Source organism: Eptatretus burgeri, chromosome 6 (assembly GCF_056783735.1).
Source record: "Eptatretus burgeri isolate ZD-2024b chromosome 6, Ebu_testis_v1, whole genome shotgun sequence".
NCBI classification, from domain to species: domain Eukaryota; kingdom Metazoa; phylum Chordata; class Myxini; order Myxiniformes; family Myxinidae; genus Eptatretus; species Eptatretus burgeri.
In genome coordinates this window covers 107506862-107521056 of record NC_140966.1, presented here as the reverse complement: position 1 = coordinate 107521056, position 14195 = coordinate 107506862, and the positions used below count along the sequence as shown (strand labels likewise).

Here is a 14195-nt window from a genome sequence, read left to right as displayed (position 1 = left end):
AAAATGCAGACTCGACATGCAGGCAGGTTCAGCGTCTCTCCCGGCAGATCCAACACTGTGCCTCCTTCGTTCGCTCGCTTCGAAAACACGAGCGAGCCTCGAGAGTAACTGTTTCCGCACACTGAACCTTTTTCGAAGCCTTCATTCGCTCGCTTCGAAGCCATCCCGAGCACGCCTCGAAAACCCGACTGTTTTCCACAAACTCAACCTTTTTACGAAGCATACGTTTCTCTCTCGTTCGCTCCTTCGACACACGAGCCCGCCTCTCTCGCCGAAAAACTGACAAACTCCTCCCCTTAGCTTCACTTCCTCTTTTTGGCCACACCCTCTCAGCCGACTGGGCGGGGCCCATCGTCCAGAGAGGGGAGGAAGAAGAGGGCACCCTTGGCACACCACCACTGGATGAACAATAAAACATCCTCTTACACTTCCCGACACACATGCAATATCCATTTTACCACACAACCTAGCGAAACATGCATTTCATGGGGGATCTGAGCTAATCCTATATTTAGTAGTCCAATATATATATATATATATATATATATATATATATATATATATATATATATATATATATATATATATATATATATATATATATACACACATACAGGGGGCTGCAAAATTAGGTATACAGTAATGCATACAGTACAGTAATACGCTCCTCGTCTGTTAAATTACTAGCCATAGTTAAATTTCCACTTTACCTGCAAATAAAAGATTTATTATAGAAAAAATTACGAAAATAAAAATATTAAAAATGGTAATAATGATTTTAATGAATTCTTGTCTGAAATGAATCCCAGCACCACTATTATAATACTGGTATAATCCTGACTGTATTCCTACTTTTGCAGCTATATATATACATATATATATATATATACATATATATATATACATATATATATATATATATATATATATATATATATATATATATATATATACATATATACATATATATATATATATATATATATTGTTGCGGATTCGCGCCCGCCGGCGTGCGAGCGGCCACGTAACTCGAATCGCGGCACGTCGCCCACCGGACGGACAATCCCGTCGTGACCCTCTCGGACTAACGCCGGGAACTAGTCACGGGTGGGCCTTTCGGCCTCACCACGATTGTGCCAATCGGCCCCCCGCGTGGGATAGGGTTGCTCGCTAAATTCGACCTACCTAAGTACCCACACGGAGAGTAGACCGGGCGATCGCACCTCGCCGCAGGTCGACTTCGGACACGGGCCACTTTAAGCGACCCGTTCCATACTATCGGGATAACCGAGCGGTGTTATCGTCAACCTCGACGGTTCGATTAATTATCGGGCGTATTTAGCCCACGACCAACCCTTTACGTGAAGTAAGATGGAGATTCAATTCAAGAAAAGACGAAGCGAAACGGGAAAAACAGTTCAACATAAAGCACATTTATTCCGCGGCAAACGGAAAGCACACATATACAATTATACACCAAAAGCAAATGTAAAAGTAGAAGAAGCACAACAATTCTGCACAAAAAGCAAATGTAACAATGCAGATCTACTACCGACTACCGAGCACACGGCAACACATACAGTTTTACTTCACAGACGGCGCCGACAACATATATACTCAAAGCAAAAGAAAAAGGGACCACCCTCAACGATGAGGGGGGCAGACGGGCCTGGGGCCGAGACCGCGTTGAGCCTACCCGTCTGGTGATAAGCCGCAAAATGGCGGTGGCGCCCGACTCCGCGGGCCTCGCTGGCACTGCCTGGAATGGGGTGGGAACGGGGCCCCCTTCTCACACTATCTCAGCACGGGGGGAAACAGAAGGGGGTTGTTGATGCTCGGGGGAATGAGGATATCTCGCTGGCTTGGGTCCCGCGACGAGCGACTCCACCGCGACCTTGGTCGCGTTACCGGCCTCCCCTCTCCGCAGCTCCCCGACTCTGACACGAGCGCCCTCTCGACTGCCTTCGCCGCCGCCACAACTCTCCAACTCTCCACTCTTCTCAACTCCGTCCAACTGCGATTCAGAAACTCTTTTTCTCTCCCGATTCAGAAACTCCCTCAACAACTGCTCGACTCCTTCCAACTGCTTTCCTCTTCTCGGAAACTCTCAACTCTTTCCAACTCAACTGCCTTTTCGGCGAGCGAACGTGGCCCTTTATAGCCCCTGGGGCTTCGCTCCTTCACCTTCGACCCTTCACCTCTGGCTGGCTCCCCATTGGACAGAGGAAAAGTGGGCGTGAATGATTCTTGATCCGATTTCTCGGAAAGGCTGGTGTTTTTGCACCCGCTGCTCGGTGCGCGCCCTGTACGAGTACAGGATCGGTGCCCACAAGCGGCGCGGGAATGGCGGTGATGCGATGGTTGCAAGAGCGAGATGTGACGGTAAAGGTCGTGGCTGTTGGCGTTGTTGTTGTTGTGAAGCGGCGTTGCGGTTGGTGGTTGTTGTGTGATGCTGTTGAGACGTGGTTGGTGGTGGTTGTGGTGGTAGTAATGGCGGCTGGTCCAAAATAAAGATAGTAAAAGAAAAACGGCTATCTAAAAGGGTCGCAGCCTGAATGAATGACATTTATTCCCTCTAAACAACGGGTTTGGACTAACTACACATATACTTACAGAGATAGCTCACCTACGGGACCTGAATGGTGGTTTGCGAATTTCCTCAACCACAACACTACCCCCTCCCCTTTTTACAGACTCGTCCCGAGTCGTCAAACTTTCGGGTGCCATCATGTGTAGTTTTCCCCGAGTACATTTTACCTACGGATCCCTGAGTGCGACATTCATGGTATTCGTGTCCCCAAAATAAATAACCTGAGGGCTGAGTAACTACCGAAACAAACCCACTCACACGGTCGACTTAAATAAAATTGCCGGCGCTAGGACAGACATGCCGGGGGCGCACTCATATTTACAGTACATCTTAACCTTAACTTACAAATTTTACACTAAACCATGGCCGAGGATCAATGGACTCTGCAAAAGGAAAGCAGTTAGCAGGGAGCCAGGCTGCTCGCATGCAGTCTCTGGCTCAAACAACGCAGGTGACAGGGAACGTGGCCGGCTGCTCACACGCAGTCCAAGGCCTTCCCTTTTGAACTGAACGCAGTGAACCACAACGGTGCATGGGCTGCACAAACGCAGTCTCCGTGCCAGCTCAAGTGGCACACGCAATGAACACAACGAATGGATGGATGAATGGATGGACGCAAACACAGTGCACGGGCCGCCACTGCAGGCCCGTGTTGTAGCTGCCAACACGGCAGTTCTCGCAGCTTGCAAACTGTTGCTTTCTGATCCTGGCGCACATGGCAATGAACAGGGGGGGGGGGCAAAGCAAAAATTGAACGGGGCTGGTGAACAGGGGCAGTGGGCATGGCATGGCAAAGGTGAGCAGGCAAACACAGCCTGCAGAAGAAGGCCGCTGCAGGCAAACACAGCCGGCAGACGAACTGGCCGGCACAGGCCTTGAAGCACAGCAGCTGCAGACAATCCGACCGGCACAGGCCTTGCAGCACAGCAGCTGCAGACGATCCAGCCGGCACAGGCCTTGCAGCAAAACAACAGCTGCCGATGAAGTGGGCCGGCCTTTGCCTTGCAGCAACGCAGCCAGCAGATGAAGCTGGCCAGCCTTTGCCGTTCAGTGGAGGTTGGTGGAGGGAGTGCGGTGGTGCTGGCCACTCGGAAGGCGGGCTCGGACCTACTCTACGGTCTCCCTCCCAACCTATCGCCTTTGCCTGTCACTGTCTGTACCCACTCCCTTAATTTGTCAAACCCCAATTTAGCCCCAACTTTTTTAGTTTTATTTTTACTTCCCCACTATAAATCGTCCCCTAACCCCCTGTACTGTCCTTGTTCGGCTAACCTATCCTGTCACCTAGCCTACTCCCAACCCCTACGTTCCGTTCCCGGAGGGGAATAAGGGAGAGCTCGCGTCCTGTGCCGAGGCCCAACGAAGCCTCAAGATGGCCTCCCCAGACTTCAGCGATCTAACCCAAAGTGGGTCCAGCGGCCCACAACGAGAGCGAGGGGATGGATGGTGCGGAGAGGTACACTTCCTAATCTACCCTAACCACTTAACTGTTAAACTACCCTGGGGCTTTCAACAAGCACCTCGCGCTTAAACTATTGGTTCTAACAACCCAGATTCCCGTCGCCTGTGTTGGTGTCCTCACAATTTCGGGCCTCGCCCCCCCAATTTTCTTTCCGTGCCCTCACACGGTCTCATGGCTGGAACGCGTGGCTCCCCTTGGCAGGCACGACCCTCTGCCGAATCTCCAGCTATGGCACCCCCGGGCACTACACTGCCTCCGAGCCTACCAGCTCCCTAAACACCAGGGAGTGCCCCCCATGGCACCTCCCCTGAAACGCACACGTGGCAGGCTGGCTTCCCATGCCCCTTTCCGAGGGTCACCCGTGCCCACAACACTGCTCACACGGCTAATGGCGCCCCGGGCCCCCGCACCAAGCAGGCGCACCCGTGCCCTCTACGCTATCCCGGACCCCCATGGGCCCTTGGCCTACTACGGCCGACTAGCCTGGTGCCCGGGGTACCCACTCAGCGATACTCACCTTTCGCAGCCACGCTCCCAGCCCGTCAACAGGGCTCCTGCACCCCTCCAAATGGGTTTCGAGCCTACATTCACACCAACAACAAAACGACCTCCATTTTGTAAATTTGACTAACCCCCTAACTCAGTCTACACTGACCCCGGGGTCCCTTGGGCGGGAGTCACTCCTCCCCCCAATCACTCATCGCACCATGCATTCCCCATTCGCTCCATACACACAGACCCGCAGGCCTCACTCACTCAACATGTACACGTACTCACCTCACAACCCACAACTCTTCAACACACACACCGCTGAACTCTGCCATCCTTCTATCTGCATCCCCTAACTAACTCGTGCTCCCACGTCGTCCCTTAAACTACAGCACGTTCCTTTTAACACTACGTAGCTAAGCTACGTCCCCACTACACATTCACTGTCTGTCACTGTCTTCTAAATCATAAAAATCATTTTATTTCCCAACCTAAATCTGGCTACAATCCCTCTAACTAATCCATTCCACGGGCCCCATGAGGACTTACCCCTGCCCCATGGAGCCGGTCTAGCTATGCTAACCCTTCCCCCTAACTAGTTTCATCCTGTGCCCAGGTCAAGGGGGTCTTCCACCCCTTGCCCAGGAATCCTGTGCACCCGAAAGTGAGGCTTGCTGTTCTTTTTTTTCTAATTGCGCAGCACCAGCGCGGTAACTCACAGCTCGCGCACTTTGCACCTGCCCGTGACGTCATCCAGCGGCACGTGTACCTCGTCCCTCCTTGGACGGTACCATCCGGCAGGGATACCCCTCCTGCCGGATTCCAACCCCGCGTGCAGCCATGACGTCACCGTGCGCATAAAAAAAAAACACAAGCCCCACGTCTCGAGGGGTTCCCCACGCGAACACATGTGCTTTGCCCGTTGGAGCTTAACACACACGATCGCGTGGAGAACCCATCCGGTCCAAATCCGTAATCCTGCCTAAACTTTGTCCGTCCGCGGGATCGGCAAATCCACCGCTGGCGTTTCCGGACCGGGACTTCACTCGCGCAAGCGAGCACGTGGGGGCCTCGTGCGTTGCACAGCACGGACCGCACGCTCGCTGCTGGGCGAACCCGGCACGGTCCCCGAAACAGCTACAGCCGCTACTCGGCTTTTGTCCCTCACATGTCGCTGTCGTCGTCTCCATTCCACACACGCACTCCCGCGTGTTACGACGCTAACACACCTCACCATTACATTCGGCCCGGGAGACGCGGCTGCATGTTCACACATGCCCACCGACATCTCCCTCACACACAGCGACCTTGCACACGCTGTCTCTCACACTCGGCCGCTCACTCACGCATGCCATTACCCTTGCACACGTGGCTCCACTCACTCGCGGCCTTTCACTCACTCGTGCCATTTCCCTCACACAAACCACACCACTCACACATGCGGGGGCACTCGCCCGCGGTGTCTCATCCACACACGGCGTGCTGGGAAGCACACACTCCGGCACACTCGCCACCACACCACTCACACACGCGGGGGCACTCGCCCGCGGTGTCTCACTCACACACCGTGCCTCACTCACACACGCGGGGGCACTCGCCCGCGGTGTCTCACACACACGCGGGGGCACTCACACCTTGCACCACACACACCGGGACAACCACACTGGGGATTCGTGTCCCCACAAGGGTCTCCGGGGCCTCTATACCCCCCAAGCTCTCCGTGCACCCGTTCGCAGCACTCCTCCCCTCGACCTCGCGAAGCACGACCGAACCCACCTGGTCGTGACTCGCCTCAAGGGGGCATACTCCCTCCCCTCGTTCCTGGAGGAGGCCATCCAGCTGCTCGCACTGGGCCTCCACCCAGTCCGCCAGCTCCCCCTCATGGTCCTCCACCACCTCCGTGTGTGTGTGTTCGTCTTTAGTTTCTTCCACCCCGTTTTCATCGTGTAGTCTTCCCTCTATCGTTCCCATCTCCCGTGTCTCTGTACATTTATTAGTTTCTGTTGTCCCCTCGTGTCTATTAGTCTCTGCTTCTTTCTGGCGTCTTTCCCTTATCTTTATGTAGGTCAACCTTGCTTTCTCCTTCAGTCGCTCCCGTCCTTCCCTGTGTTTCACTCCTTGCTCTTTCACGATCTCCGCGTACCTCATCCTTGCTTTCCGTCTTAATTGTTCTTTTCTCTCCCTCGCAATTCCTTTCACCTCGTCTCTTATCTCCCTCGTGCACGTCTCCGTCACCCCAATTAGTTTTTCCCTCTCGGTCACCGTCACTCTTCTCGCCCAACACGTCCCCCGAATTATTTTCTCCTTACCAGCCTCCACCGCGGGCCCGACAGCCGTTGCACTCCCTCCCAGCTCGTTCGCTCCCACACGTGGCGTCGCCATTTTAAGCTCCCTGGTCACTGCCTTCATGCCCGCCTGCAGGCTTCGGCCCATGTTCTGCGTCTCACCCCGCAGCTCTTTCATTTTTCCTTCATGTTCGTTTCCATTTCGTTAATTTGCTTGTTCATGCTTTTTATTTCGTTTTTCATTTCATGCGCATCCGCATTCATCTTTGCCAGCATGGCGAATAGCTGGGCCATGTCGGGTGCGCTTGGGTGAGCCGATTCGGCAAGAATCGGGAGGTTTTGGCGGAGGGGGTAGGGGAGGTGTCATACACCGCGGCCGCCGCCGCACCTATTTCGGGCTCTGGGTTCAGTTGGGCGAGTTCGTGTTCCTGCACAACCAACATTTCCTGCACGGGGTTTTCATCCTGGACCATGGATTCTACACATTCTAAATCCATTTCTAATACCCTCGGCTCCCGCTCGCCTTGAGACGCCATCTTATTTCTCGTAAAGGGTTAATTTGAATCGCTCGTAATTTGGAGGGAATCGGGGGTCGCTCCTCTCACCCCTGGACCGATTCCCGTGAATTTAGCTGGAGACAGGAGAGCCCGTTTTCCCGTTCTCCGATACCAGTGCCGCGAGGAGGGTGATGAGTTTGTATCTCACGACCTGACACCAGTGTTGCGGATTCGCACCCGCCGGCGTGCGAGCAGCCACGTAACTCGAATCGCGGCACGTCACCCACCGGACGGACAATCCCGTCGTGACCCTCTCGGACTAACGCCGGGAACTAGTCATGGTGGGCCTTTCGGCCTCACCACGATCGTGCCAATCGGCCCCCCGCGTGGGATAGGGTTGTTCGCCAAATTCGACCTACCTAAGTACCCACACGGAGGGTAGACCGGGCGATCGCACCTCGCCGCAGGTCGACTTCGGACACGGGACACTTTAAGCGACCCGTTCTGTACTATCGGGATAACCGAGCGGTGTTATCGTCAACCTCAACGGTTCGATTAATTATCGGGCGTATTTAGCCCACGACCAACCCTTTACGTGAAGTAAGATGGAGATTCAATTAAAGAAAAGAGGAAGCGAAACGGGAAAAATAGTTCAACATAAAGCACATTTATTCCGCGGCAAACGGAAAGCACACATATACAATTATACACCAAAAGCAAATGTAAAAGTAGAAGAAGCACAACAATTCTGCACAAAAAGCAAATTTAACAATGCAGATCCACTACCGACTACCGAGCACACGGCAACACTTATACAGTTTTACTTCACAGACGGCGTCTACAACACATATACTCAAAGCAAAAGAAAAAGGGACCACCCTCAACGATGAGGGGGGCAGACGGGCCTGGGGCCGAGACCGCGTTGAGCCGACCCGTCTGGTGATGAGCCGCAAAATGGCGGTGGCGCCCCGACTCCGCGGGCCTCGCTGGCACTGCCTGGAATGGGATGGGAAAGGGGCCCCCTTCTCACACTATCTCAGCGCGGGGGGAAACAGGAGGGGGTTATTGATGCTTGGGGGAATGAGGATATCTCGCTGGCTTGGGTCCCGCGATGAGCGACTCCACCGCGACCTCGGTCGCGTTACCGGCCTCCCCTCTCCGCAGCTCCCCGACTCTGACACGAGCGCCCTCTCGACTGCCTTCGCCGCCGCCACAACTCTCCACTCTTCTCAACTCCGTCCAACTGCGATTCAGAAACTCTTTTTCTCTCCCGATTAAGAAACTCCCTCAACTGCTCGACTCCTTCCAACTGCTTTCCTCTTCTCAGAAACTCTCAACTCTTTCCAACTCAACTGCCTTTTTGGCGAGCGAACGCGGCCCATTATAGCCCCCGGGGCTTCGCTCCTTCACCTTCGACCCTTCACCTCTGGCTGGCTCCCCATTGGACAGAGGAAAAGTGGGCGTGAATGATTCTTGATCCGATTTCTCGGAAAGGCTGGTGTTTTTGCACCCGCTGCTCGGTGCGCGCCCTGTACGAGTCCAGGATCGGTGCCCACAAGCGGCGCGGGAATGGCGGTGATGCGATGGTTGCAAGAGCGAGATGACGGTAAAGGTCGTGGCTGTTGGCGTTGTTGTTGTTGTGAAGCGGCGTTGCGGTTGGTGGTTGTGTGATGCTGTTGAGACGTGGTTGGTGGTGGTTGTGGTGGTAGTAATGGCAGCTGGTCCAAAATAAACATAGTAAAAGAAAAACGGCTATCTAAAAGGGTCGCAGCCCGAATGAATGACATTTATTCCCCCTAAACAACGGGTTTGGGCCTAACTACACATATACTTTCAGAGATATCTCACCTACGGGACCTGAATGGTGGTTTGCGAATTTCGTCAACCACAACAATATATATATATAGATACATAGATAGATACATATATATATATATATATATATATATATATATATATATATATAGATACATATATATACATATATATATACATATATACATATATATATATATACACATATATATATATATATATATATATATATATACATATATATACATATATACATATATATACATATATATACATACTCAACAACTGATTTACAAATGTGTTCGTACAAACTTTATACGTGTTCACATCATAATGGTACTGTACATACTTTATGGACGAACATTCCAAATCGTACGTACTTCATCGAAAAATGTGTGGGTTGGTGCCATCACTGACTTTCTGATCATATTCAACCGTTCACCACACCCATTTCGGTCTGATTGACCCTCAGATAAATTCCACACACCAACCACATTCCCTTCCTTCCTCTCATTCGCTCCATTTTAGGACCAACACAAGTCCACTGGCTCAGGTTGGGTGAGCAAGTGGCCGATCCAATGGCCCAAACCTTTTCTCTGGCTTCCTCTCCAATTTCCCTGGAGTGATTAAAGCATGCCTGTACTGTGTACAGAGTAAGCTATGAATGTGAAGGGGATATTTTGTGCATAAGGGTTAAGTTCTGTTCTTTGACACTACATCGCTTCTTGATAATCTATTTCAGAAAGGCACTATTTAAACGGTTTCAAACCTGCTCAATTGTCTTTTCACCATTGGTTTGACATCGCATGCATAGACAGGAAGTTATACTCCCTTGGTTAGCTGCACTAGTTCAGCAGACCTCTCACCTACAGTTTCACTCAGTCGTACATAATGAGGAGGTGGGATGGGAAGTAGAGAGCATGGTTCCCCATTTTTGAGTGGCTCAGTCACGGGAAAGACAACGTGAACCTTTGGCGCAGAGACCCTGTCAGATTTAACCTCCTCAGATGGTGTTCATGGTTGCTCAGCAACCCGTCAGGTCATGGAGTTATCCGTGGCATATCGGCTTCAGCATCAGAGGTCGAGTAGCAGTTCCACGCCACCCCCTCGTGAGCCCTGCATGCTCCCCCAAACCCATAATACGAAGCCAATTGTTCCAACATAATTGCTGCAAACAGATGGCGTCTTCCAACTAAAGAACTCACCCTTTAACGGCCAGCTTTCAGTGTTCATGTGTCTCATCATAAGACAACGAAAGAGCTCTGGTTCTCCAACTTCTAAGGCTGTCAGTTAAACTTACAAGAAGACGTCTCAGATTTGCTGAGCACTGCTACTGCCACAAAAACAAACCAGTTTCCAATCTTCTACTCTACACACCCAAACATGGAAGGCTGAAGCTGGGCAGACTGGATCGAAACTACATTAACATGTTGAAGAAGAATATGGGCTTTGAGACAGGGGAACGACACAGCAATGCTTGATGAAGAGGACTGGAAGCCGAGGATTAATGTCGTCCAAGTTTGCCCTTTAACGCTTGAATATAAAAGTTCAACTTGAAATCAAAGAATTTTGTTATAAATAATAAATCAGAGACAATAGTCTTTGAAAGAAATCAAAGCTCGATTTTGACAAACCTTTATTTTTTATTGCAAAGGACAATCAAAACAAACCATTGGAATGGGGGAAACAAAAGCTAAAATATGCAGAGGCCAATCAAAAACAAACCTAAGAGTTAATACACATGAATAGAGCCCAGCCAAAGATCCGCTTCAATTATAGCAGCCCGTCCTGCAAAAAAGAAGAAACACGACAACTTCCCTCATTTGTCTGTCTGTCTCTATTTTCTCCCACCGCCCTGCTGTTGGTGTGGGTGTTTCCCCCTTCTCCCGCTGTTCCTTTTGTTATATTGCATGTATCCTGATCCGGTCTGTGGTCTCGCTCTTTCACAACCCTCGACTATGTATGCAAAAACAAAAATAAAATAAAAACAACCTTGGTGAGTACTTGGTTACTCAAACCTCCCAGGATCACAAATACTGCTTTCTCAAGTGATGGCTGTTAAGAGGGGAAAAGTGATTTACAAACAGTTCCAGCATATCACCTGTGTAAAAATTGGTGGTGGGAAGAAGGGCAGAGGAGAAAAGGTCATCAAGGGTTTCCATTTTGACCACAGCAGGTTGACGCATTAGATCTCCTTCCAAACAATGACACCATACAGGGGTTTGACCACACCGAAGTGATGATGCTGTGGCTCTTGGTAAACAGAGTTCTAGGCAAGAGAATGTTAAGACACCAAATTTAAACATGATTCTGTCACTCGAGCAACCAGTCAGTCTGTTGACAACACAACTTGCCGGTTGCTACACCAACCATGAGTGGACGTCCAGAGAGTGACGGGCGTAACTTTGCACCAAAAGCTGGGGAAAAAATGCTTTACCTGGTATTGCACCGGCATTTGTAAAACCACAACAGTTGATACAGAAAGAGCGAAAGAGATCAACACTGCGATTCGAGATCACAACAGCGTTTGTTACGCAGAATTTGCTGCAACAACGGCAACTATGAACACACATTGGAGGGACATGCTCTTGGAGATTCAAAATACCAAATGAGAACCTAACGTTCACGTATGACCAGATGCATATTGCACAACTCAAGAAACCAGCAAAGGAATGACATTTTTCCAATTCCAAAAATAATTGGTGTACGACGACCACTGCATTACCGCAGAGAAGGATCCTGGAAGAGAAGTTTGAAATCTTTTCAGAAAGTTAGACAACAAAAGGTCCCCACCTGAAAGAAGAAACAAACAACGTATTACTTTTGCACTGCCAATCTTTGACTGGGCTCAAACACAAGTCAAAGTGGATTCTAACGAAAGAATGTGGAGAAATTTCCACCCTGCAGTTTGGCATTTCTAAGGGTCAATACATTAAGTGTGATCCCAACATCGGAAAGCCAATTGACCAAAATAAAACTTCATCTGCACAACATTTGAAAAGGTTCATTTCAAAAAATTTAAAAGAAAAAAAAAAAAAAAGGGGGGGGGGGGAATCCATTACCTTGCTGTCAAAAGAAGGTCCAAAGGGTGGAAGGTTGGGGATAGGGTGGGGGGAGGAGAAGTGTGGTGCAGCAATAGGTGGGGGGTGAGAGTGGGGGGACAATGGATAAAATGGAGCAACGGTGATTAAACCGTTATAATTGTGATTAAAGAGTGCATGTGTGTGTGTGTGGAGGTGAGATGAGGGGAGAAGAGAGGAGATGGGGGGAGAAGAGAGGAGATTAGGGGAGAAGAGAGGAGATTAGGGGAGGGGAGAAGAGAGATGAGGGGAGGGGAGATGAGGGGAGAAGAGAGAGGTTAATAAAATTGACAAAAATAACATAAAATAAAATAAAATAAAATAAAAAAGGAAACAAAAACCAGGTGTTACATGGCAGTTCTAACACTGCAAATGAAGTTTTCAGTTCCATGGAAGAAACAGTTTGACTGAATTTCTGTAAAATGATGAAACTAAATAATCGCTTTCAGTAATATGTTCGTGCTCGGCCTCGACCTCTGCCTCTATTCCAGCCCCGAGAGCTTCCCCAGCCTCCCCGGTCTGAAAAATTCACGAGCAGTATTTGGGAGGGAAGGGAAGAGGGCTGAAATTAGTTTTAACATTTTTTTTTTCATAAGTTTAAATTGACACGACAATTTGTCACGGGGCAACAGTTGGGGTGAAAAGAAAATTTTCAAAAAAAAAAAGGCTTGGCATCAGCAAAAAAATATCGAAATGCTACATAAAAACACATTTCATGTATTTACACCGACTTCACATGTAACCACTTGTCCTCGTCAAACACCCAAACTGTCCACTAAGTTTCGTCCGAATCCATCCACAACGTGAGATATCCTGCGCACCGACAGATGGACAGACAAACATTGGTGAATGTGGTGTGTGTGTGTGCGTATGTGTCAGTTACCTTTTAAAAGTAAATGGTTTTTTTTCTTCATACAATTACTTTTTAAAAGATCATTATTTTCATGCTTTTTTCACAGCCTGCACCTGGCGGTGAATCCCCACTCGGATCAACAACAACAAAAAACAAGGAGCGAATACTTCGATATCGCGCGGCTGGGGGCAGTAAAAAGGTTCGGAATGATGAAACAATTTTGCAGTTATAAAATTTTCATGTAGACACGGTGAATTAGCATGCACGATGGGAAGAGTTGTGACGTTGGACAAATTTCTATTCATAGCCCTCAGATCAAAGGGACGTACGCGCGGCCATAAGTGTGACAAAAGACGTGACAGAAGACACAGGACGGAACAGACAATTGTATAACAGCGCGATGTCGCCGCGCTGTAAAAAATGAAGCATAGGAAGCATTTTCATTACGAAGGTCGGGAAAACAAAACTCCAAAATGGAAATAAAAATAGGACCACTGGGCCTGCAGCTTATCTGGGCCCTGTCCTAATGTTGTACCCCAAATTTGGTAGTATTCTGATGGATGGGTCTGGAGAAGATTTCTCAAGGAAATGTTGCGGTTCTGGAAATCCCTCCAACACCAAAAGCAGCCAACATACAGTCAGTTATTTCATTCATGTACGTTCAGATAGTCCATTCCTTCTTGTCTCGTGGGACAAAAGGGACAGTGCATTGTGCAAATCTCATAGCTAGGTCTGATTAAACCTCTGAACCTCATTCCTCTTCTTTTTTTTCTCTATTCCTGAGGTAAATCCAAGCAAAGGGTCCTCGCCTGAGCCAGCAGGAGCTACGCTCAGGACCCATCTGTAAAAACCACAGCTGTGCCCTTCGCGTTTACAAGAATGCGTCCTCACAGAAGACCAAGGGCAGCAGTGGAAGCCAACAATAAACGCCAGCGCTGTATGGAGCACGTGCAGCACAATGACCCCCCACCCACTGTTCAGGCTATCAGAGGCATAACAAACACAAAAAATGCGAACAACATTCAGTATGCATGCGGCACACTTCTTCAATCCAAATCTCCATCAATAATTACATCCAATCCTTTCCCTCAATTTCCTGACACAGATCAGGGCTTTCACCGTGC

General features: G+C 49.5%; 1 protein-coding gene across 3 annotated transcripts in view; it reads right to left on the bottom strand.

Moving 5' to 3' along the window:
• The window catches only part of API5 (apoptosis inhibitor 5), a 95841-nt gene that overhangs the window by 12752 nt on the left and 68894 nt on the right, over positions 1 to 14195 (bottom strand). The window contains exon 14 of one of the 3 annotated variants that reach the window (XM_085886619.1): positions 10758 to 12737. The exons of the other annotated variants lie outside the window; for them this stretch is intronic. Within the exon in view, the coding sequence (XP_085742745.1) occupies positions 12664 to 12737 (74 nt within the window). The 3' untranslated portion in view covers positions 10758 to 12663. Of the gene's footprint in view, positions 1 to 10757; positions 12738 to 14195 lie in introns of those variants that run through there. 3 annotated transcript variants of the gene reach the window in all.